This window comes from Delphinus delphis, chromosome 14 (assembly GCF_949987515.2).
Source record: "Delphinus delphis chromosome 14, mDelDel1.2, whole genome shotgun sequence".
In the NCBI taxonomy this organism is placed as follows: Eukaryota; Metazoa; Chordata; class Mammalia; order Artiodactyla; family Delphinidae; genus Delphinus; species Delphinus delphis.
Genome location: NC_082696.1, coordinates 87,551,398 through 87,578,889, shown reverse-complemented (window position 1 = coordinate 87,578,889; position 27,492 = coordinate 87,551,398). Strand labels below are relative to the sequence as shown.

The 27,492-nt window shown below is 37.4% G+C and overlaps 1 protein-coding gene across 1 annotated transcript in view; it reads right to left on the bottom strand.

Annotated features, from left to right (window-relative positions):
- The window catches only part of EYS (eyes shut homolog), a 1,667,443-nt gene that overhangs the window by 127,051 nt on the left and 1,512,900 nt on the right, over window positions 1-27,492 (bottom strand). The window contains exon 34 of the mRNA XM_060030409.1: window positions 20,552-20,724. Within this exon, the coding sequence (XP_059886392.1) occupies window positions 20,552-20,724 (173 nt within the window). The remainder of the gene's footprint in view (window positions 1-20,551; window positions 20,725-27,492) is intronic.

Sequence of the window (27,492 nt, the reverse complement as noted above, 5' to 3'; positions counted from 1 at the left end):
AAGCTAGGCTTCATTAAATTTTTGTATTTTTATTCCATTTTTAGTTTCTATTTCTACCTGCTAATGTCCTTATGAATGATAAAACAATAAAGCACATCTGTCGAACTTGATTGAATGCCTTATGTGAACCTATTAAGTGACATTTTGGTATCTATTGATATGATCATAAAATAGTTCCCTTTAGTTTATTTATTTGATTTTGAATTATATTGATAAATTTCCTGGTATTAAGTTACCCTTAACTTAATCATAATATATAATGTTTTGGTACATTGTTGGATTATATTTGCTAATATATAGCATTTTTTTTTGCCTTTAAAGTAATTTAGTCTGATTGGTTTCTACTTTTATTGTACTAATGTCACACTAGCTTAATAAAATGAATTCAGAAGCATTCGCCTTTTTCTATGGTTTGGAATAAAGTAAGCTTTAAACAGTCTGTTCTTGATAGATAAGATAGAATACCTATAATAACATATTACTGAAGTAACTTTTAAAGTAGTAAATATTGAATTACTTTCCAGATGCTAATATAGTAATTAAAAATTTATTTTTCACTCATTGGGCGAGTTTGGATAATTATAGTTTGATAGACGAACATGCATTTTCTCTTAGTTTTAAAGGTTGTTTGCAAAGGATATACATATTTTTTTTTTTTAAATTTCTTCTTTATCTATGGTCATGTCACATTCTCGTTAGGAATGAGATTAGGAGTAGTATTTTTAACCTTTTACTAAAGTAAAAATTAAAATCAGACTCTTGAGGGATTTAATTTTTTTGGCTTTACCAAAAAACCAAGGTCTTTTATCCTTTGTTTTATTTATATTTTATTTATTTCAGCTACATCAGTTCCCTTTTTAAAATTTATTTCTGTTCACTTAGGTATTTTATATCTTAAAATGAGTACTTCTTATATTTTAACTTTTTGTCTTCAGTTCTATTTTATTTCTTTCAACTTTCTCTTTAACAAATTCCCTTTTCCTAAGTTATTTTTATTCATATTATTCTACTTTTCTAATTTCTTAATATCAGTACTAAATTCTTTTTAAATTTTTTTTGAATTTTATTTTATTTTTATACAGCAGGTTCTTATTAGTTATCTATTTTATACATATTAGTGTATATATGTCAAGCCCAATCTCCCAATCCATCACTCCCCGGCTTTCCCCCCTTGGTGTTCATATGTTTGTTCTCTACATCTGTGTCTCTATTTCTGCCTTGCAAACCAGTTCATCTGTACCATTTTTCTAGATTCCACATATATGAATTAATATATTATATATTTTTTTCTCTTTCTGACTTACTTCACTCTACATGACAGTCTCTAGGTCCATCCATGTCTCTACAAATGACCCAGTTTCATTCCTCTTTATGGCTGAGTAATATTCCATTATATATATGTACCACATCTTCTTTATCCATTCACCTGTTGATGGGAATTTAGGTTGATTTCATGACCTGGCTATTGTAAATAGTGCTGCAATGAACATTGGGGTGCATGTGTCTTTTTGAATTATGGTTTTCTCTGGGTATATGTCCAGTACTGGGATTGCTGGGTCATATGGTAATTCTATTCTAATTTTTTTAAGGAACCTCAATACTGTTCTCCATAGTGGCTGTATCAGTTTACATTCCCACCAACAGTGCAAGAGGGTTCCCTTTTCTCCACACCCAGTACTAAATTCTTATGTTTTATTTTTCTCCTGGATCTATTTTGTTCCAATTTTGCATCAGATGCTGATCTCCAGGCTCTTGATGCATAAGGAAGAAATCACAATAAATAGTTAAATCTACCCTGCTGGTGTCTCCTTAGAACTCAGGACCCTACTTTCATTAAGTTACCTATCAACCTTAGAATACACGTCACATGTGACAGACTGGAGTTGGAAACAAAGGAAGGTAACTTTCCCAAATCCCTCTCCCTTCCATTTACAATATAAGTATAACTTATAATAAGCAAGTTCAAAATAAAGAAAATTTTAGTCATTGAGGGACACAAAATAAGTCTCTAGTAAGAAGAAATACAAATGGTGTTCTTGAAGGGGAAGTTTTAATATGCTAAACTTGTCAATTCCCACTGAATTATTTTACCATTCCATTGTGATTTTAATTGAAATACATGCAGGCATACATTAAAACTCCAGAATAAGACACAAATACACCTGGGAGATTTTTAATATAAGAGTGGCTTTTCAGGACTTCCCTGGTGGTGCAGTGGTTGAGAGTCCGCCTGCTGATGCAGGGGACACGGGTTCGTGCCCCAGTCCAGGAAGATCCCACATGCCGTGGAGGAGCTGGGCCCATGAGCCATGGCCACTGAGCCCATGCGTCCGGAGCCTGGGCTCCACAACGGGAGAGGCCACAACAGTGAGAGGCCTGTGTACCGCAAAAAAAAAAAAAAAAAAAAAAAGAGTGGCTTTTCAGATTAGTGAGAAAAACCATTATGCAATAAGCAGTATGATAAACTAATAATTAGGATAAAGGAGGATTCTTTAACTTCCTCCATATCCCAAAAAAACTCCAGCTGGATAAAAAATTAAATTAAAAAATGAAACCATAACAGCTTTAGAAATAAAAAGCATTGGTCAATCTATTCATAATCTTTCTAAACTTGACATAATAAAGGAAGCAGAAAGAGTAATACATTCGGCTACTTAAAACTCAAAAATCTTCTTTATGCCAAAAATGTGGAAAAACAAAGTCAAAAGACAATTGGATTTCACTTTGTGGATATACCATAGTTTGGTTATCCATTCTCCTGTTGATGTATATTTGAGGCTTCCTTTTTTTTTTTTTTTTTGGCTATTATGAATGATTTTCTATGAATATTCCTATACAGGATTTTGTAGGGATATATATTTTAATCCAGCAGTTACCCTGCAAACGTTTCCCAGCCAGGTCTCTGCAGGGGTGGGGCTTGGTGAGGGAAACTCTTATTTGCAGCTTTAATTGATTTTCACACTGTAGATATTCCTACATGGTTGGTTTCAAGCTACAGTAATTCCTTTACATACAAATCTTCAAGTGGAGAACTTTCAAAAATATGAATATGCATCTGGTTCCAGGAAGGAACCAGAACCTGTGTCATCAACGTCAGGCGTGAGTGAAATTGCAGCTTGTCCTCCATCTCCTATTGCTGATGATCCTTCAGCTCTATCATCTCCCACCTCCTCTCCCTCCTCCAGTCAGTACCTCTTCTTGCCTATTGACTGGATGCCAGATTCTGTGTGCCAGCTGTTGTACTGTACTACTGTACTTTTCAAGATATTGTACTATAAGATTAAAAATGTTTTCTTTATTTTTTGTGTTTGTTTTTTATGTATTATTTGTGTGAAAATTATTATAAACCTATTACAGTACAGTACTATATAGCTGATTGTGTTGATTGGGTACCTAGGCTAACTTTGTTGGGCTTATGAACAAATTGGACTTACCAATATGTTCTCAGAACTGAACTCTTTCATATGTAGGGGACCTACTGTATTGTTAACAATGACAACTCCAGCACACATCTCACTCAAGTGAGAATGGGCACAAAATTCGAACAGAAGATTTACAGTGAAATACAAATGCTCAATAAACACATAGATCAACCACACCTATAGATAAAGAAATGCGAATCAAAACTGGTGAGAGCATCCTTTTATCCCATGTGATTAAAAAGTTTTGAGGAAAGTTCTCTCATGTTTTGGTGGGAGTATTAATTGTTTAAAGGGCAGTTTGGTAAAAGCTTTCAAAATTAAATATGAGCATACTAGTGACCCAGTAATTCCACTGATAGAAAATTTCCTTCTGCTGATGTCTTTCTAAGGAAAGATAAATTCTGTATGCTTTTGAGGGAGCATAAGATGTAAAAAATTTGTCTTTTGCAAAAAGAATATAAAGCCTCTAACAAAATGAAAAAAGGATAAAGATTCACATAAATTATTGGCAAAACAAAGGCCCTAATTAGGAGTGTGAAATTTCTAAGAAATAATAGATGTTTGTTTAATGTAGGAACAAGAAGGAAAAAAGTGAACAACAATGAAATAAACATGTTTTATCAGAAATTAATGCTAAACAATGGTGATAGTCATTGTTCTAAAAAGTGGGAAGAAAATGTCAAGTGCATTTACCTCTCCAAAAAATCATACATATAATTACCATGGAAAAGAGGCTAAGGGGCAATTGTGAAGATAGCTAGAAGAAATTTTCAAAAGAGCAACGGAGCAATCAGATCCATTGGGCTCTCTGTTGCTTGGGGAATGAAACATATACCTCAGATATGCACAAATATCCCTCATGGCACACGAATTTTATGCAATTCACTAGGAAATATTTATTAGTCTACTAACACAGTACGTGAAAATCATAGCACCTAATAACTCTGAGGAACATGAAGATGAATAGTCCTTTGGTGTAACTAGGCCTTGTATCATTCTTTCCTTTTTTTTTTTAAACGACAAGAATTTTTTCCTCTTTTCACTCCATCCCTACCTTTCAAAACAGTAAATTTGAGGGTAAAGGCTGCATTTGTTTTGTATTCCCTGTGGCATCTGATTCTATGGCATTCTATCGAGTCACATGTGGCATTCAATCGATATTCATTGATAATACTGACAGTTGTATTGTACTGACAATAATTTGAGATAAAGTGTAGAAATATTTTATAAAAAAGAGCAGCACATCTGAACATGCTCTGGAACTACCATAACTTTTGTTGCAACCAGTTATGTCTTTGTTTTTCTACTTGTCCACACACACGTTATCCTCTAGCGTCCTGGTGAAGTTAAAACCAGTTTTCAAATTGTTGAAGATTTTCTCTTCTGAGTGGAGGATTTTGTTGCTGATTTTTCTTGCTACATGGGCAAAACTTCAGTCGTTCATCTGAAATGAGGCCGGTTATCTTTGTGACCCTGAGGTGGCATATACTTGTCCAGACTGAGTTCTGAACAAGATGCAAGAGAGGGAGGAAATATATAAAAATTGTAAGTGATTACAAATGGCACTCCACCCTCTGACTAGGCAAAGGTTAAAAATTTAGAAAACTAATTTTTCTTGTACTTAACTTTCTATTGAACTATAACTCAGACAAGCTTACAAATCGAAACTGTACAGCTCATCTAGCGAATTCATTTTTTCTGTGTAATCATCTTCCAAGGTAAGAATTGCTAGGTTATGCTTGTTATTATTTTGTTTAGGATTTTACTTCAATATTTACCTCTGGCCTGTCACTTATTTTTCTTGTCAAATTTAATATCTAAATTTTACTTGCCTCATGGGAAAGTTTTCCCTCTTTTTTATTCATGTGAATAATCTGTGTAAGACTGGTGCTATTTCTTCTTTAAATAATCAGAAGACTTCATCAGTGAAGGCACGTGAGTTTCCTCAGTGAGAAGATTTTTAATTAGGAATTTAGTCACAGGACTATTCATGTTTGTTATTTTTCTGGTTTTAATTAATTGTGTTTTACTAAGATTTTACGCATTTTATATAATTTTTCAGCTGTATTGACATGAAGTGGTTCATCACACCCTCTTAGTACCTCTATGATTCAAAGTGCTGTTTATGTCTTACTGATTTTTTAAAAAAATTCTGTGTATGATCATTCAAGTTTCTGTGTAATATCTGTGTCTTGTTCTGATGCTTGTTTCAGAATGTGTTTCTTTTCTTTCTTTTTCTGCTTTCTTCTTCTTCTTCTTCTTTTTTTTTTTGTCTTTTAGCATCATCATTTTTTGTTGAAAGCTGGACATGATGTGTCACATAATAGGAATTAAGGTAAAGGATTTTAGTGTGAAGTTTGATATTAATCTTGTTAGGAGGTGGGCTGTATTTAATGTTCCCTGAAGCTGTAGATGCCAGAGGCTTCCAATTCCTCTAGTGTCTGTGATTTTGTCCTCTCTGTTGACTCTGGTTCTCTCCAAGGAGAGTGCATCTTGCAGTCCTTTCAGTGGTGACCCCTGTTGCTGTCCTGGAGCCCAGGTGTGTGGTTATGGGCGTGGATGGAAGGGTTCTGTGATCTCATGATGACCTCCTAGTCTTTCAGGAGGAGGCTGTGCTCCTGGGCTATGACTTTGACAAATGTTTCTGAGATTCATTTTCCTCCTTAGGTGAGATGGGAAAGCTGGTGAGGCTGAGGTAGGAAGCACACCACCTTCCAGATGAGATAAGGCTCTGGTGAAGCCTTCTTCCCTGGAAAGCAGACCGTGGTGGCCTCTGTGACACCTTGCTCTCCAGGTTTTCTGCTCCCTCTCTGACCAAATCTTCTCAATCTCCATTTCTTTTCTCCTCTTTCTTCTTTACCTAAATTCTAAATGGTGTAGCTCCCAGCATGTAGCTCTCTCTGCATTCTCTTCATGAGTGATTTTATGTATTTTCAGGAGTTTAAGACTATGTGCTGACAGCCCCCAACTTTATTTCTGTGGGCCAAGCCTCTTATTTTAAGGCAAAATGAAACAACCAACTGACTCCTTGACATCTCCACTTATACATTCTACAGATGTCTGAAGCAAAACTAAACTATTTCCATCCCAAGTTTTTTCTTCTCACGTTTCAGTAAAGCATTCTATTATCTAAGTGGCTCAATTGAAAAATCTCAGAGCCAGTTTTTAATCCCTTCTTCTCCTCACTTCCAATGCAAGCTATCAGTAAGTCTTATAGAATCTACTTCTAAATATGACTTGAATTTGGTCAATTTTTTCCCATTCTACTCAGACAACAACAATGTTGTCTTACAATGTTTTCTTATAATTAAAATAACATAATTAAACCATATTTATTATCTCATAATTTGCCATATAATTTCTAAAGCTAAGAACAGTAAAGTATATTGATGTCAAATCTAATAAATACCTGTGCCAATGGGACAAACCATCATTGATAATGAACACATCTCCCCAAGTGCCTAGGTTTGTTTAGATAACATTTTAATCATGTGGTGAGGCTTGACCAATCGTTCACAATTTTATACTTGAGATATTATTCTTAAGAAAACAATTATTATTTCAGTTTCTGTTAAAATAATAAGGAATAACTTCCATGAGTAGATTTTGCTTTAAATACTGTGTAACTGAATCTGTGTATTTGAGGCATATTCATGGGATTCAGAGTAACATAAGTAACATAAAAGGAGAGGATGCAGGCCGTATAGACAGTTAAGTGTTCTGATTACAGCTCTGCCATTAATTGGCCATTCCTCATGCTAGTTATTTACCTTATTTAACTTTCAATCTATAAAATCGGGATAGTAATAATAGCTGCTTTTTGTGCTCTTTTGAGGATTAAATGAGATATCCTGTACAAAGCTCTCAATTGCAAGCACTCCATCCCTACTAACTCTTCTTAGCCATTCTGTGAACTGTCGTGACTTGTAATGAAGGTGACACCAAATAAAACTGCATTTGAATCAGTAGGAGTAACTCATAATTCATTTTTCTTATTGTAAATCTAAGGGTTCTGATTGGAATTCAAAAATTGAAGAAAAGGGCTTCCCTGGTGGCGTAGTGGTTGAGAGTCCGACTGCCGATGCAGGGGACACGGGTTCCTGCCCCGGTCCGGGAAGATCTCACATGCCGTGGAGTGGTTGAGCCCATGAGCCATGGCTGCTGAACCTGTGCTTCTGGAGCCTGTGCTCCACAATGGGAGAAGTCACAACAGTGAGAGGCCCGTGTACCGCAAAGAAAAGAAAAAAAAATTGAAGAAGAGGATGACTGTCTAAAGTAAAGTGCAGTGAAGGACTTGCTGAAGGTCACACAGCTGGCCATTCCCCATCCTGGACCTAAACTCAGCTCTCTTCTCCAACACTGTCAATTTCAATATGTCAGCTATAAAGTGATGTGAGGATTTTTTAGTTAAAAAAATAATATCTGAGCTTGATTAAATGGCGAAGTTCATTAATTAATAGCATGCAGGTGTTAAAAGAATGCTTTCATTGACTAAAATGCAGTACCCTACTCTACTCGAAAGAAAGGAGGGTGAAAAAATGAGATGTTGTTCTTTTGCTTTCTATACCTAAGAAGGCTTTGAGCAATACTTCTTTTCAATTTTACCAAGTAGCACGTTTGGGATATAATCATTTGTAAGTTTGTTCTACAAGAGCTGCTTCTCTGGAAATAGACATTTATCAAGGGGATATTTTTTTTCAAGTTATAATTAGACTTTGCTTAAGACACCCATAAATTTGCAGCCCTTTGTGTTCTGATATTCTCCTATTCCGACAGGGCAAGACTTGAATAACTAAAAAGGCTTTTCGATGTTTTTAGAGAGGCACCTTAAGTCCTTTGATTTCCAGGAAGGAAAACTGTGTAATTCCTTAATTATCATAACCTGTGGGAGAAATGGCCGTTGAAGATTTCCATCCTCCTTTTGCTATACTGATTGAGATTAAGATCCAGTAGCTCAGTCCAGGATCCTGAAGATTCTCAGAAGTATTCATTTATTATCACAAGTCAGGGAGGAGAGAGGTATGATGGAGGCAAGAAGGCAGCAGCACTGTGAAGGCATTTTTACAACCCACAGACAAAAAGCCCTCTGAAATATACATTTCTTCAACATTCTTTTTTTTTTTTTTTTTTTTTTTTGTGGCCTCTCCCGTTGCGGAGCACAGGCTCTGGACGCGCAGGCTCAGCGGCCATGGCTCACAGGCCCAGTCGCTCCGCGGCATGTGGGATCTTCCCGGACCGGGGCACAAACCCGTGTCCCCTGCATCGGCAGGTGGGCTCTCAACCACTGTGCCACCAGGGAAGCCCAACATTCTATTTTTAAAGCTTACACAGGCAGTCAACTTCAAATGCAGTGGATATAGCAATCCCAGGAAAACTCAGTGCTATCATGGTTAAGATAGCAGGGCTGGCAAGGACTTGGGGACTAACTGGACAAGGCAGCCACAGTGATGTTCCTGCTTTGTCCCCCTTTGGTATTTGCTGTCAACAAGGTGTATGTTAAGCCATCTACCTGGAGACTGACAGGGATACACTCCAATGAGCAGAATTATCAGCCACTCACCCTGATGACAGCTTTGTTTTCTCTAGAGCTTCAAGACTTGGGGCAGAAAGAGTCTCACTTTAACAATTTCAAGTTGATTTAATACACAAGAACAAAAAAGATGAGATTCAAAAATACCTTTGGCCCTTTTAGAATGGCAAAGCAAATTACAAAATGTCATTTGAGGGACTAAGTCATACAATATATAGACTTCTGGAAAAGATTGGATGTTCCGTGCCAGGTGTTAAGTTATGGATGCAAATCGAAATGGGCAATAAATGCTGACTTTCAAAGAACTTTACAAGCCATGGACACACCAGTTATGCTCTAATGACCAAAGTCAGAGGCAGGAAAGAGTTAATTCACTCCCAGCAAACCCCTTACTCAGGACCAAGGTGCCATCAGTAGAAAAAAGGAATCAAAAATATACCTTTATTTGTTTATTGTTTAGCCCATAGGAAAAAAGAAGTTAAAATACACAAATAGATGAGCTTTTGTAAGTTATTCTTGTTTGCTCTTCAGATTTCTAATTTCAGAAATGAATAGGAAGCCCAGTTCTTAGTAATCCTTACATCATGCTCTCCTTAGGAAAATAAGGACTCAAATAGCCTTTCAGGAACCATTGTTCATATTAAGTAATTCATACATTTTGAGATGTGAACATGCTTTTGATATCGAGTGTTTATAATTCCCATTTGCAGTTCACATTTAGATTCAGGGTTTATGACAACATCATCACAGCCAAATTGGGATCATTTAACTCTGCTTATCTTTGTCTTTGGATTTATCCTTAATTTCTCAAGAGTAGGGGTAGGATAAGGCAAGGGAAGGTATATAGAACTCTCATAATTGTGAAGAGCAAGCAGATGTCAGATACATTGAATAACCTTAATGCAACATAGGTACATATGATGTCGGGATTTGGCTACAAGCTGTAATTAATTTTCAGAACTATTCTCTTTCTCCCTCTCTATTTTTTCTCATTATTCCCCAATTTAATAATTGTCTTACAAATGTGTAATGATAGGAATCCCAGACCCCATTGGCCAAGTCATTTAATCCCAGATGTAGGTCATGAGTTTACTGGAATTACTGGTTTAATTATTTTGATTAATCAATTCTACAGTAATTGCTACACTTTCTAAAACACTACCTTGTTGGATTAGTGTTTTTCTCTAAGAAACTGTTTATTTATCTGAGTTGGAAAATCATCTATCTGAAGGTATCAATCTTTTCAGGTTTAGTTGATCTTATCAAGTATACGAAGTATAACTTTATCAAAGTTGAGTATTTCTTTGGAAACTTAAAGTATTGAAGGGTCATCATTTGGTAAAAGGACCAAGAAGAAAGCAAGGATCAAGTCATTGACTCATTGAGGAAAATTGTAACAAAACAGAATGCTGAGTGATAAATGCATAATAGAATTTTAAGCACTTCAGATTTTTATTGAATTGTGATGCAGAGAAGGAAGAATGGCTTCCACTTAAACTTATTCTGTTCAGTTTAGGCCTAAGGGGTCTTACCTGGATGTTTATGTTGGGGAAAGCCTTCTCAGAGGGACACATTTCCATAGAATGCCCTTGACTTCCCACAGTGAGGTTGCTGTTGGTATCAGCTGAGGATGCAGTCACTCTGCCCTGCACCCAGGGTCTTCCTACTATCTTTTCCACAGCTCAGGAAGCATGAGCTTAGAGGATGCAAATTTAAGTAACTTGTATTGGGGGGAGTGGGTTGTTTTAAAGGACTTTAAGAACAAGAATAAGCAGCTTTCGAATATGCCACTCCATTGTTTCCTCTAACAATGTCAACCAAATGGAATCATATAATACATTTTATATATTATATATCCCAAGCATTTCAAGGGTGATTTGAAATCAGCTTCTCCAAGTTAGTTTCATGAAGTCAGTGGAATGAATAAAAATTTCAGGCCATGTTTGAAAGGGAAGTGCTAAATCGGTGGTCTCTAAACTTCTGTGATCATGGGTCATATATATTATTTATTTAAATTATATACATATATTAATATAATGTGGACATCATAAAGCATAAAAAAACAAATTAAAAGACTGACATTAAAAAAGGGGAGTAATATTTTCTTCCAATACCACACTGGAGTGTGCATATACCACTTTGGGAACCACTCCAGTATATTCTGTGAAAGGCTTGTTCTGTGAGAAAGAAGAGTGCTGTGTTTTTGTACAACTTCTCAGAGTCTTTGTTGTGTGACTACACACTGTGAGTTCCCAAAAGGGGACATTATAAAACTACACAATGTTTTAAAGAAAGGCTGAAGTCAGAGAGCTCTGGTTCCAGATCTACCCACCACTCACAAACTATATCACTGTTGACTAGTTATTTAAATTCTTTGAGCCTCAATTTCCTTATCTGCATGATGAATAATGACATGTCTCCCTGGGTTATTATGTGGATCATGTAGGAATATGTAAAGTAAGTGCTTAGCTGAGGGCCTGGCATACAGCAAGCACCCAATAGATGTGAGTTCATTTCAACCCACTCCTGTTGCCCTAGTGTGCTGTGGAACACACTTTTGGAAAGTTCCATATTAGACTCTTCATTCTTTGATTATTTTACTGGTTTACCTTTTCAATTTGACAGATACTTATTGACTTCCCTCTAAGTAATAGGTTTAGTAGAAGGCTCAGGGTAACAGCTTAGATGAATATTCTGAAGAACTTTCAAATTACTTGCAATTCAGCAAGAATTTGAGATCCTGCCACATGCAGGCACTTTTGGCCCCTTCACCACCGTGGTGATGGCCCAGGAAAAGTGATGTCTACCTTCACACAGTGCACAGTCTGAGGGAGGGATGGTGTGGTGTGTGGCTGGCATTTCAAAGAGAAACAGAAAGACTATATGCCAACAAATTTGACAACCTAGAAGAAATGGACAACTTTCCAGAAACATACAGCCCACCAAAATTGAATCAAGAAGAAATAGATAATTTGAACAGACTGATCACTAGAAGTGAAATATTGAATAGAATCTGTAATAAAAAAAACTTCCTGCAAACAAAAGTCCTGGACCAGATGGCTTCACAGGTGAATTCTACCAAACATACAAAGAATAACTTATACCATTTTTTCTCAAACATCCAAAAGATTGAAGAGGAGAGAACACTTCCAAAGACATTCTATGAAGCCACCATCACCCTGATACCAAGAACCAGACAAAGACACCAACAAAAAAGAAAATTACAGGGGCTTCCCTGGTGGCACAGTGGTTGAGAGTCAGCCTGCTGCTGCAGGGGGCACGGGTTCGTGCCTCGGTCCGGGAGGATCCCACATGCTGCGGAGCGGCTGGGCCGGTGAGCCACGGCCACTGGGCCTGCATGTCCAGAACCTGTGCTCTGCAGTGGGAGAGGCCACAGCAGTGAGAGGCCCGCATACCGCAAAAAAAAGAAAAGAAAAGAAAAGAAAATTACAGACCAGTATCTTCGATGAATATAGATGCAAAAATTCTCAACAAAATATTAACAAACTGAATCCAACAATACATAAAAAAGATCATACACCACAACCAAGTAGGATTTATCCCAGGTTCACAGGGATGGTTCAACAAATGCAAATCAATCAATGTAATATATCACATTAACAAAAGAAAAGTCAAAAACCACATGATCATCTTGATAGATTCAGAAAAAGCATTTGACAAAATTCAACATCCATTCATGATAAAAACTCTTATCAAAGTGGGAATAGAGGGAACATATATCAACATAATAAAACCATTTATAATAAACCAACAGCCAACATAATACTCAGTGGTGAAAAGCTGAAAGCCTTCCCATTAAAGTTTGAAACAAGACAAAGATGTCCACTCTCACCACTTCTCTTCAATGTAGTATTGGAAGTACTAGCCACAGCAATCAGACAAGAAAGAGAAATAAAAGTTATCCAAATTGGAAAAGAAGAGGTAAAATAGTCACTATATACAGCTGACATGATACTATATATAAAAAATCCTAAGGACGCCACACAAAAACTACTAGATCTAACAAATGAATTCGGCAAAGTGGCAGGACACAAGATTAACATTCAGAAATCAGTTGCATTCTTTTACACTAACAATGAAATATCAGAAAAGGAATGTAAGAAAACAATACCTTTTAAAATTGCACCAAAAAATAAATACTTAGGAATAAAACTAACCAAGGTGGTGAAAGACTTGTATGCTGAGAACTATAAAACATTAATAAAGGAAATAAAAAGGATTCAAAGAAATGGAAAGATATCCCATGCTCTTGAATTGGCAGAGTCAATATTGTCAAAATGACTATTCTACCCAAGGCAATCTACAGATTCAGTGCAATCTCTATCAAATTACCCATGACATTTTACACAGAATTAGAACAAATAATCCAAAAAATTATATGGAACCATAAAAGACCCAGAATTGCTAGAGCAATCCTGAGGGAAAAAAAAACAAAGCAAGAAGCATAACTCTCCCAGACTTCAGACAACACTACAAAGCTATAGTAATCAAAACAGTGTGATATTGGTACAAAAACAGGCATAATGATCAATGGAACAGAATAGAGAGCTCAGAAATAAACCCACACACCTAAGGTCAATTAATCTTCAACAAAGGAGGCAAGAATATAAAATAGGAAAAAGACAGTCTCCTCAGAAAGTGCTGCTGGGAAAGTTGGACAGTTGCATGTAAATCAATGAAGTTAGAGCACACCCTCACATCATGCACAAAAATAAACTCAAAATGGCTTAAAGACTTAAACATAAGACATGACACCATAAAACTCTTAGAAAAGAACATAGGCAAAACATTCCCTGACATAAATCGTACCAATGTTTCCTTAGGTCAGTCTCCCAAGGCAATAAAAATAAAAACAAAAGGGACCTACAAGATTTTGCACAGCAAAGAAAATCATTTAAAAAAAAAAGCAAAATAACAACCTATGGAATGGGAGAAAATATTTGCAAATGATGTGACTGACAAGGACTTAATCTCCAAAATATACAAACAGCTTATACAACTCAGCAACAACAACAACAAAAACAACCCAATTGAAAAATGGGCAGAAGACTTCAGTAGAAATTTCTCCAAAGAAGACATAGAGATGAACAGTAGGCACATGAAAAGATGCTCAACATCACTAATTATTAGAGAAATGCAAACGAAAACTACAAAGAGGTATCACTTCACACCTGTCAGTATGGACATAATTAAAAAGTCTAAAAATAACAAATGCTGGAGAGGGTGTGGAGAAAAGGGAACCCTCTTGCACTGTTGGTGGGAATGTAAATTGATACAGCCACTATGGAGAACAGTATGGAGGTTCCTTAAAAAAACTAAAAATAGAATTACCATAAGATCTAGCAATCCCACTCCTGGGAATATACCCAGACAAATCTATAATTCAAAAAGATACATGCACCCCTATGTTCATGGCAATGTTCACAACAGCCAAAACATGGGAACAACCTAAATGTCCACCAATAGATGAATGGATAAAGAAGATATGTACATTGTACATATATACAATGTAATACTACTCAGCCATAAAAAAGAATGGAATAATGCCATTTGCAGCAACATGGATGCAACTAGAGATTATCATACTAAGTGAAGTTAGTCAGAAAGAGAAAGACAAATATCATATGAAATCACTTGTACGTGGAATCTAAAATATGGCACAAATGAACTTATCTACAAAACAGAAACAGACTCGTAGACATAGAGAACAGACTTGTGGTTGCCAAAGGGGTGGGGGAGAGGGAGAGGGATGGAATGGGAGTTTGGGGTTGGTAGATGCAAACTATTGTATTTAGAATGGATAAACAACAAGGTCCTAATGTGTAGCACACAGAACTATACTCAGTATCCTGCGATAAACCATAATGGAAAAGAATCTAAAAAAAGAATGCATATAGGTGTATAACTGAGTCACTTTGCTGTACAGGCAGAGATTGACACAACATTGTAAATCAACTATACTTCAATAAAAAAATTAAGAAACAAGAGAATCACAAAATAGTGTGAATTGGAGGGGGGCATTGGGGATAAGTGGGGGTCTGTCCAGTTGGGTTTGTACATGATTTTAAGCAGTTCTTATCTCATCCTAAGGAACACAGGAAGCCATTTACAAGCTCAAAGTCATGGGATGACAAAATATTAGAAAAGACAAAATATGAGCACATCTGTGAATACAAACAAACACAAACCCTGAACTGTATAGCTGCTGCCAGTGTATAGAGTGGTGGGCAATTTATATAACACAGTGGCACCTCCCTCCCCATTTATTTCATTCTTAATAATCAATAAATTTCATTGCCTCTTTACAAAATGTTGACTTTGCAGTTTCTGATGCACCATAAATTTACTCAGACTCTAATCAATTGTCCCTTTCTGTGAAGAGTTTTTAAATGTACAACAATCGTGTTCATGTTCTCTGTTGCTTGTCGCTGGCAGGGGCATCACAGCTGCACAGCTCTTAACCCGACTGATCATAACCTGATGGGTGTGGTGGGATCTGACCGTATTCATTTTATACAAAAAAATCAACTCTTTGTGGGAAAGCCTGGACTGACAGAACTGCAAAGTTAAATTCTCTGGTGAGCTCAGGACAAACTGCAGAGGTTACATTTCCACACACGGTTGACAAAGTCAGTTTGCCGTAAATACATTCAGGAGAGACAATTCCGCCTCTGTTCATAGTCGATCCATTTTAAAGACATTTTTAACAAGCAGAAAGTGCTAGTGTTGGGAGGGAGAGTTCTGGGAGGTTGCTAGACAATGACAAAGCCCTGGAATGAGCAGAAGGGACAATTGGCTGTTAGAGTTTAGCTCTTTACTGACAGAATTCCGGAGGCAAAAAATTAGGAAGAGTTCGATGAATAGTCTTTGTTCTCTGCTTAAAAGCAGACAATAACAGATGCATGCCTCACTAGAATTTGAAATGTGAAAATCTACAAACGAATTTGATTTTTTATTTAGTGTGATTGTTAGAAATTGTCTCATGGGGGTAGTTTTAAGAGAAGGGTAATGTTTCATAAGTAAGATCTAAAATTTGCTTTCTAAATTATTTGTCTAATTTGGAAAAACAGAGTTTTTCATTTTGCTGCTTACCTTGGGATATTTCTTTTATAATATTGAAATAATGTCCATACATTATTTGAAAATAATGGGCTGAAAATATATTTTATAAACTTATAATTTATTAAAACTTATAGTATGAAATAAGATAACAAAAGAAATCCTCTACTTTTTCTCTCTTTGAAAAGGAGTCTAAGAACTTATGAACGAAATCAGAAATATTTGAGAAAACATATCAGGTTATAAAGTTTGGGGAAATTTTGACACTGATTGTGTTAGTAAGGATTAGGTTTAACTACATATAGTAGATACCACACAGCAAAATAACAGAGGCATAAGCCAAATAGATTATTTCTCCCTCATGAACAAAAGTCTGATGTGTCAATCTAATTTTTTTTCTTTACAGATAGAAAAAAAAGTGAAAGGCAGGAGGTATGCACCTTCCCACTGAACAAAAGGAAAGGCAATTCCCTCAGTTGTTAAGGAAGAGAAAATGCAGACTTCTCAAGGGTTGCGTTCAACCCAGAGCAAGTGCAATCACTTTCCTGAGTGCTTTTTCGTGTGGCCACAATCTACTGTCTCCTTACTCCCCTCTGGGATTGGGCTTGATCTTTTCAACACGTCTTTGTAACGAGGAGCTAGAAAACACAGGATTTAAACATGGTGGGAAAGGAAGGATACTGAGGTCATGTGAACAGCTGGGCAATCAAGCAGCTGTTGAGTTGGAGAGAAAAAGCTGGATCTTATCAGAGTAGATGCTGTCAAGAGTCACAAGCTTACATGACATAAAGTTACACTTGTTTGAAGTATGCCATCACAAAATGCCAGCCTGACATTAAGCTGCTTTACAGAGGTATCATGTCCTTAAACAGCCTGCTGAATATCTGTCACTGGGGTGCCACTTTCCTCCCTGATTTTGTGATACCCTGGCTTGCCTCCACGTGCTGTGAGGAGTGTCACCAACTTAGAAAAATTCTTAAAAGGAAATTAATTTTGATTTCCTTTGACATCCTAGAGAGTTTCCTTTTTAGCTGGGATGGAGATCCAGCCTCCTCTCCCACATTAAGACGTGGCAGTTTACTGCGCATGTGAGAATCTTGGCTTGACACGCTTAAAAAACCAAAGCACTTTTAAAATTGAAGTATAGCTGATTTACAATGTTGTGTTCATTTCTGCTGTACAGCAAAGTGATTCAGATATATATATATATATATAATACATTCTTTTCCATTATGGTTTATCATAGGGTATTGGATATAGTGCCCTGTGCTCTACAGTAGGACTCTGTTGTCTATCCATCCTCTATATAATAGTTTGCATCTGCTAACCCTAAACGCCCAGTCCTTCCCTCCCCCCCCACCCCCAAGCAACCACAAGTCTGTTCTCTATGTCTGTGAGTCTGTTTCTGTTTTGTAGATAAGTTCGTCTGTGTCATATTTTAGATTTCACATATAAGTAGTATTTGTCTTTCTCTGACTTACTTCACTTAGTATGATGATCTCTAGGTCCATCCATGTTGCTGCAAATGGCATTATTTTATTCCAAAAGCATTTTCTATATGATCAGTAACATGTTAGGTACTCTACATGAATGATCTCACTTAATTCTCACTGAATCTCTAAGGTAGGTTCTATTATTATATTCACTGAAGTGGAAGTTCTGAGAGATCCAGGGACTTGCCTGAGATCACTCTGCTGACTAGTCAGCAGAGAATGGGGATTTGAACCCAGCACACCGATTGCAGGGCCTGGGCTTGCAATCAGGATGGTGCTGCTTTCTTCAAAACCTGTGTCCAATGAGTGACCTAGGTTGGGAGGAGAAGGTAAATTAAGAAATATTTATAGAGGGACACAAGAGGGCAAGAGACAAGAGAAAGCGTCTCCCCTTTGTCTTTAGAAAGACATGTGGTTAAGAAAACAAGAAGAGGTTTTTCCTGGTAGGAACAGGCCACAGGAAGTGTGGCTGAGGAGAGCCAAGCACTTTATGAATAAGGCAGCTGGAGCTTTCCATTTCCAGTGTTCATCTCCAACAGCACTGCTGTGATCAACCAGGAACGAATTCCCCAGTGAAACATCAACAAGGTAGGAAATGTCATAATTATATTTTCTATTATCCCCTAAGGAATACATTAGCATGGCAGACATGGCTATAATTTGAAAGAAAAGTGATATGTAGCAAACACAATTGCTGATAAAACAAGCTGAGTTTTTAATCCTCTGGTATTAACAAAAAGGCCAAGATAAGAAAGAGAGTCTCAGTTTTTTCTATGCCTGTTCTCATGTGTGGTTGTAACTGGGCAAGAACCATGCTCAATTGGTTTGCTCTATGCTTCTCTCTAATGAGTAAACGTATGTTCAGCATGTTCTGGACAACCCCCTGGAGGTCAGGTTGGTACCTGAATGGTCCAAGCAATGATTTGGGTGCCACCATCTACCTAGTTCAAACGAACCAACAAACAGAAATCCAGCCATTGTTCTTGATTCAGCCCTTCTCACACTTACCTTTCCATTAAGTTTCCAGTTCTGTCCCCAGAACCGATCTCAAGTTCACTTATTTCATTCTCTACTGCCATCACCCTTGTCTTAGACAAAATTATCTTTTGTCAGGATCAGAGACAGAAGCCTTCTAAAATCAATCTCTAAAATCAAAATGGTTTAAGCAAATACATATAAACCATGTGCCTGTTTGAAACCCGCCGGCCATGGCTTCCTAAGTACTCCAGAAACAGAGTCTAAGCCTTGCTTCTTGTGCGTCAGCTGTGGAAGCGCCTCTCATTCTTCAAAAGGCTCATGCTCTCTCTTTAGGCTTTTCCATTTTCTGAACCTTCTGCCTGGAGACTTGTTTTTCCTCCTTATTCTTTAGACCTCAGCACTGACCTCCCCTCTCCTGGAGTCATTCTTGTGGTGAGATTGGCAACCCTCCCCAGCCACTCTCTTCATCCTCGTTTCCCTCATAATTCTCTTCATAACATTTATATTGTGTCTCGAGCCATTTCTATTTTCTTTTTATCTTCTCAGTCAGAAGGTAAGCTCTATAAGGGCAGAATTCTCAAATGGATCTGGCACATTTGTAGAAACATTAATGGATAGGCTAATTATTTTGAGACATTCCTCTGGATGGGAGCATGCAGGAATTTCTTCTTACTGACACTGAGGCAAAGAGCCTAATAAACTTGGTGTGATCTTTTCTGTCTCAATCATTCATAAATCTTTGCATCTTTGGAACCCTAATGAGACTAAGAGAGGGGAATAAATAAGAATTTTTTTGTAAATACATGAAGATATTCTTGTAAATCTTCATTTCTTATTTCATATGGTCAGTCATTTTTAAGCAGGAAGCGAAATTGATGATTTATCCTTTAGTAATCAAATTTATTGCCATCAATTATATTTTCCAATAGCTTTTAACTAACTGGAATGATTATGTCTAAGAAGCATGAGGTTTTTATAGGGAAGGGCAAGACTTCTGTTCCGTCTGTCTATGATGCTCATTGCAAAGGTAAAGCTCGCGTCTAACGTGGTCCTGCCATGCGCACAGCGGGGCCCCTCTCTCAGCTATGCATCAAGTCTCTTTCCTTAGTTCCCTTTAAAGACGTACGTATCAAAACCGTCAATACTTTTTGGTCACGGATTCTTCTTTATTGTAGTTTCAGTTTTCACACCTGTACCAACAGGTGTGCGGCCCCAGCTTTTTGATGAGTCAGCACAGTCTGGATGTGTTAGTGTCATTGTGTGTGTTTCCCAGGATGTAGGGTCTGTGCTCACTTTGGGAGCCTTAGTCTAAAATTTGGCAACGAATATCACTAGTGTCAAAGGGGTAAACATTTTTTTTTATCTTTATGGTGAAAATGAAGATGAAATAAGTCATCCTGAGTTGATTCAATATTAATACCAATTACTTTTAATTCTTTCTGAAAATATTTACAAAGTTTATTTCTGTATATCAAAGCAAATGTTATATTCTTAGGCAATTTGCTTCTTATCTTATATTGTAGCTTCTTGTACATTTTTGTAATAAAGGGTTTCTACATACTGGATTTTCCTAAAGAGAGGAACATGGCTTGTATTTCTGACTTAGTTTCTTGGGATATAATAACCATGTCATGGGTTTTGTTATCTTTAAATAAGAACACCTTGTCTACAATACATAGATTTGTTAATATTATATCCTCAGTTTGCAAACATGATGTAAAATAATTTGATTTTATGTATTTTTCTGATTTTCCTTGCTACTCTTTAAGTATTAGAATGTTGTGGAGATTTTATAATACAGAGATTTTCCGTAGTCTAACCTCAGGGAAACCTTATTACCTCCTTTATAATTACTCAGTGGGTATGAGAAATACCTGCTCAGTGACCCATCCCATTAATGGGTCTTGTCTTGACTGACTTGAAAAGAACCAGGGAAAGGATTTGACGGATTTGTTCAGTCAGGTACTGTCCTTGATTTCTCTGAGTGACTTTCTCTCCTCTTCACCCCCTTCTACCTGTGCTCATGCCCAATAATGAAAAGCTCTTACCTTCAGTGCAGAGGAGACCAGACTGTCCATACGGACAGAGGCAGACAATGTCTGTCCCGGATTTAGGAACACAGGTGGCACCATTTCTACATGGGTTGCTTTCACAAGTTGCAAACTGGCACTGCTTGCCCGAGTACAGCCTTGGACAATCACAAAACCAAGTTTCACTATCACTGAGAAGGGAAAAGCAATTATAAAACCAATCAGAATACAAAAAATGATCTTTTACACACACACACACACACACACACACACACACACGCACACCCCCACATACACACACAAATAAAATTAACAATTGTGTCTTGTCTAGTAAGTGGAGTTTTTTCTTCTCTCTTTCTCTTTCTGTGATTTTAAACTTATGAGTATTTGTAGCTGTGTACTTTACATTGAAAGAAGGTTAATGGCTTTTTAGATTGTCCAAAGCCATGCATTCTATTTTAAGCAGTCTATTTTTATTTTTTATTTAACTCATCTTTTATTTCACCTAAGGTGCCTTTTCAGGGCTTCATTAAATAGGTGTGGTGTTGCCTCAATAAAGTGCTTCAAATGTCTACTAGAAAAATCTATTTTAGGCTCCAAGCTCAGAGGAGAATTTCAAGCTGGGGCTAACCTTCTCCACAGAGGACAAGTCCTCCAAAAGCCACCCTTCTGGTAATTAGGAAAGAAAAGCACAGTGGGGAGCTGTAATGACTACACAGCTCTCCAGCTTAGACTTTGGCTTGGTGGCCCCTGGCCCAGAGTCACCTGTGAAAGAAAAGCTCAGGAAAAATACTCCTCTCACCTGCTGGGGAAACACTCTCCACAGGGGACAGTGACTTAAATCTGTGGTTTCTGCCTTCCCTGCATCTATTCCCCTTTTAAAGTAACAGTAGTTTTAGTTTTCACTTCCAGACCCCCAGCCCTCAAGAATCTCAGCCCCCTGATTGGGAGGGGCAGACCACCTCTTGGTGTCAATCACAGTGATTAGTGCAGGATGGACCCCAGGGCCAAAGTACTGGTGGCATCCGCCTATCCAGAGGGCTGAGGATAAATAACTAATATGTAGCAATGAAAATATTAGAGACTCGGGGAGACAGATAGATTATTGATGATATTATTTGGGTATTAGATCCAACCATTACACAACAGTTCTATAAGCTAGGTATCTTAACCCCCTTTTAGTTTTTAAGCCAATATGAGTTGCGGTTGTGTCACTTGTAGTAAAATGAAGTCCATTTAATATTGATGTCCTTTCCTTCCACTTTTTTCCCTTTCTCCTTGTTACCTCGGTCCACCACGTACCTTGCCATGTATGGATCTAGGTTTTTATCTTTCCTGCTTTCATCTTATCTTCTAAACATGACTGTTAACTCTTAAGTGCAGGTGCCAGGACCACCCTGAAAATTAGGAAGCTAACATATTTTGTCTTCATGACAAAAAGCCTCCTCCCAATCTGGTTGTAGATTTTACCCACACTATGGACTTGTTCTCTTGTCCTTCTCATCTTTCTGGTCTCTCGATAGCTTCCTTACATCTTTTAATCCCCTTAGTCCAAAATAAATTTGCTCACAAGAAAGTATCATATTCTTTCATACTAATGAATACCCAACTTGGAAATCTGGTGAGGTTTCCCTTTCCTAAAATGTCTACACTTTATATTATTTATCAACGTGAATGGGGTGAAGCACTATGGGGAAGGTATGTATCAGGCAGCTGGTAAAGCTGACTTTGGTGGGGTGAGGCTTTGAGACCTTCAGATTTTGCCAACACATAAGGTGATCCTGTAAGTGATCAGTAACTTACTCATTTTATAACTTTCAGGGCAACTTGCTTAGCAGTTTACAAATAGTAGAAAATATCATAGGTTTCTAGAGTTGGGAAAAAAATTAAAAATCAATGTCACCACCCTAGACAAACTCTTCTGTTTTGGGGCAACAAAACAAAGTTTTGAGGACTCTTGAGCCAACATTGTGCCTTCTTGCCTGAAAATAGTGGTGAAAGAATAGCCAGACCACCTGGCAGGTACAGAGATGCCTTCTGGTGGGACTTAAAGGTTAATTAGGAGCTTAATGTTGTTTGGGGCTATGGATAAATCTAATGTAACTTTGCCCCCACCCACCTAACTTGGAGTTAAAAGCTCAGCATTAAGCATATGTTTTCTAGGACAAAGTGTAGGAGTATAGCACTCTTGAAAGCTGCATTCTAGATCAAATTTATCTTTCCGTAGTAAAGGAGAACACCACATATATGAAAGTCAAACAAATCTAAATATTGATTGATTTAATATAATCAATCATATAGACTTAACCCAAGATGCTTTTATGTTAAACCAAGGAAAACACTAATTTTAATCATGTTCTATTGATAAATCAAGTCTCATTTCCTTTTTGTTTTCATCAGCTCTTGGGAGAATTTGCTTGTATAAATTCATGGGAAGACAACAATGGTCTGCATTGTACATCAGTAGACAGCTAGAGCAGAGAGTGAACTAAAAATTCTCTAGAAAACACTCTATGAAAGGGGAAAATGCCTTCTCTGGCTAAACAAGGGCAAGGGTCCAAAGCCCTCTGACCCATCTTGGTATTTCATTAGTATGTTATTAGAAAGAGTCAGCTTTAACAAATTGAGATTTTGCCAGATGATGGTACCTGTATACACTTCACTTCAAAGTGTACCTTCAAATCTCAGAGGATTTCCTGGAGAGCCAGATACTTCACCAATAGTTTTAATAAAATAAATCTTTGCTACCAGCTGTGTCACACCAGAATCTAAAGGTTACTCCTATTTAGACCTTGCCAAAGATCTCATTCCTAAATCCCAACTTCTTCAGAAGCCAGCAAGTCAGCTGTTTTTGCTGTCATGTAACTCACTTCAGTGCCTCTCTATACCCTGAAGCAAATGGCAGTGTCGACCAGGAAAGTGAGTGACCTGAGGTTGAAGGACCCTATGTAACAGTCGATTTTTGGATAACGATTAAAACAATGTCACCCTCCCTCACCCAGTTTACTCCAGATGTTGTAACGTTGCTGTGAATTTATTGGGCGCTGTTTAATTAGTTATGGGAGAATTATCCACATGGAATATGCAAACCATCTAGAAAACTGTTTTGCAAATCTTCCTCTAAGGAGGTCAGGACAATTTTCTCAATGGAAAGTAGTTGTGGGAGAGAACTTAGATGTTGAGGAAGCTTTCACCTGTACTCCAGAATACCGTATTTATTGCCAACTGCTGTCAACCAGTATCCTCTGTCACTGACAGCCATGTGCCATGGGATAAATGAGCGTTGCTTCTGCTCTTGTTGGGGAGACAACATAAGTGCATGAACTAGTCTCTGTAAGACATAGCATGTGTATGTGACAAGAGAATTTAGGCAGTAGCAAGGATTTTAAAGTCTTAGTTCTGTAATGCATGGATTCAGATGTCGGTGGCTTCTAAAAGTTGGTCTGAACTACATAATGTTACCAGTGAATCTCCCGTGGAGATCTTAAAATGTGCATTCCTGAGCTCCCCTTGCTCTCTGAGATTCTGATTTAGGAGATCTGGGGTGAGGTCGAGATTCTGCAGTTAAGAAATTTATGAGGTGATCCTCTTGCATAGTCTATTTGAGCTTAAACCAGCTCTCCAGAGACTAATTTTCTCTCCAGAGTAAAAGCTTGATGGGCACTAGTTACTATTGTGTTCTTAGCAGGATGCCAGGGCATTATAACTTTCTTTCTTTTTTGGGGTAACATTTTGACTTTTGACTAACATACATCTGAAAACATGATATTTACCCATCAAAGTACAAAGATTAGAGGGTTTTTATTTTACTAGTGCCATATAGGGTCTATTGCACATATATTTTACACTTGACAACAACATGAAGCAGAAAAATATTCACTCATTTTAAACCTTAAAAAAACCCACCCATCTAAGTGTATGCAAACATCTGTATATTTTGCACTATAACTGCTACAATGTATTTGATTACAAGTCACAATACAGTCAGCATACCAAATGATTGTCATTAAGTTTCTATGTTTATTAAAAATTATCTTTAGAAAATTTAGCTGACTAACAAAGTCAAAGACGCTGGCTTGAAAAGGATGCTCCTTATTTACATAGCACAGCCAGATGCCTGAAAACCTTCTAGAACTAAAAGGACTCCTCATGTATTAACTTAAAAAATAAATAACTCTTTCTGCACTCTCTGTATCTCACAGATCATTAGTGGATTTCAAAGCTGACCACCCACAGTGTCAAGAGAGGGAGATTCTCAGCAGGAAAATGTGCAGGAATGAATCCTTATGAATAATGTCTCTAGACACTTCTAAAAAATAAAATGACTGTTTGCAAAAAGAGCCCATCTCTCTTCCTAGGCTCTTCTATTTATAGCACACATCACAGGCTTAGGGAAGAATGCAAAAGGGATCCTGAATAGCTGTGGTTCAAGAGGGACTGCCATTCTGCTTTCAGGAATTTCCCAAACTACAACCACAGAGCAATCCCCCCACCCCCAGAATTCCTTCACATTTTTGAACTCCTTTCAAAGAAGTTTTCAGCTGTGTGTGGAGACTTGCTGTCCCAGCACCACACATAGTTGTTTTGTCTGTCTCTAAGACAAAGCTGCCTAAAAGGATGCTATTTCTTGCAACAAGGCATGCCATCATACTGGACATTTTTCATTTTTAACTTTTGCTTTTTAAAAGTAGCCAAACCTGAAAATAATAGAAAAAAATCAAAACGAAAATTATCTTAGGGTGGTCTGGAAAGTGAACTAGGAGAAACATCGCCTGTATAATCTACCCATGAACAGAGAGGCTGGAGAAAATGTCTTTCTGTTTCAGGAGCTTTTTACTTTATATGGAAAGAATTTACTAAAGGCAGAAACAAAGAAGATGGAAAATGATAAGAGCAATAATAAAAGTCACAGACTCACATGTGAAGAAAATATAAAACATACTTAAAACAGGAATAATTCACAAAACATATAAAATATTTTTGTTTCTTCCTGTTCTAGGAGCTACCGATTCTATCTCATGGGTATTTTGTGAAGAAAATTTGAATTTATGTTATAATCTCTCTCTTTTTCTCCCTCTATCCCTCCTCCTCTCTCTTAAAACCATGGTTCAAGACCTTTTACAAAAGGTCTTCATTGATAAAGAAAAATGATCAGAAATTCCTTCCCAGCAAGAGACATCTTTTCCATTTCTTTTGCTTTGGACCCACTTGTCCTTATGAAATGGAGATAAAGCCTTGCTTCCAAGGGAGGAGACTCAGAAAATATCAAACCCCAAACAGACAGCTAACATAGTAAAAGCGGCCATAAGCTAAATAAATTAAATGAGATATGCATGAAAATGTGCCTAGCACAGTATGTGACACTGATCAGCTATTCATTATATTTTAGGGAAAAGAGGGGGCATAGGTGAAACATACGATTAATTGAGCCTGAATCAGTTAATGATGGCATAAAAACTATAGAATGGAATCTGATACAAAGAGAAGTGGTCTGATTTGACCCAACAATTTGACTCCTAGGCAAAAAGCCAATAAAAATGAAAGCATATGTCCACACAAAAACTCATAATGAATGTTCATTGCATACTCATGATAACCAAAAGACAAAAACAACCAAATGTCCATCAACTGACAGAAAACAATTTATATGAAATTTGCAGAATAGGGGAATCTATAGAAACAATAGATTAGCGATTGTCTAGGGCTGGGTTGGAGGTGGAGGGATTAGGAGGTAATAGCTTAACTACAGATTTTCTTTGTTGGGTGATTTTCATGTTCTGAAATTGATTGTGGTGGTAGTTATACAACTATGAATATACTAAATATTATTGAATTGTCCACTTTAAATGGGCAAATTATATGTGAATTATATCTTAATAAAGCTGTTACCAAATATAAAAAAAAAGTATGCAAAGAAGTAGGGAAAAAAACAATAAAGAGAAATGGGCTGGGACAGAAGGATATTGATGGGTGAGAAAATAAAATTGTTCATTAGAATGCATCATTTCATACATCCCCCAATTAAAAAAAAAATATCTTAGGGTCTTGAGATTAGACTTTGTGTCCAAGAAATGATTTCAGAATAGTTTTCTTACTCTGTGTTCATTGCAAAATTAGCCAGTTTCCAGTCCCGTGCACCATGAGGGCATTTTGGCCAGGATTTAATATAATGTTATCAGTAAATGCAATGCTTATGAAGCTCTGGAGTTCTCAGATAATTTCCTGTAAAGATAATGTGCCTATTTGGAGGCTATTTAAGGCTAAGAGAGTTGGTATAAGCTTTCAAAATGCTATTTTAACTCCTACTAAAAAGAAACAAAAAATTCTCTTAAAATGTTTAAGCCAACAAATTGTTGTTTCACGTGCTCCCCTGACCTCAGTCACGTTCACACACATACAGTTTCTACTCAGCTATTTCCATAGTTAGTTCAACTGTTGTCGGAAGGTGGAAGCATGGCCTGCAATGTTGATGGTTGTTCTTTTCTAATGTTAAGGACTATTTACAAAATTGCTGTAGGGGAGAATTTATTCCTCACAAACATAAGGAATAGAGGACCTTGAAGATGGCGGAAGAGTAAGACGCGGAGATCACCTTCCTACCCACAGATACACCAGAAATACATCTACACGTGGAACAACTCCTACAGAACACCTACTGAACGCTGGCAGAAGACCTCAGACCTCCCAAAAGGCAAGAAACTCCCCACGTACCTGGGTAGGGCAAAAGAAAAAAAAGAAAAAACAGAGACAAAAGAATAGGGATGGCACCTGCACCAGTGGGAGGGAGCTGTGAAGGAGGAAAATTTCCACACACTAGGAAGCCCCTTCGCGGGCGGAGACTGCGGGAGGCGGAGGGGGGAGCTTCGAAGCCGCGGAGGAGTGCACAGCAACGGGTGCGGAGGGCAAAGCGGGGAGATTCCGGCGCAGAGGATCGGTGCCGACCGGCACTCACCAGCCCG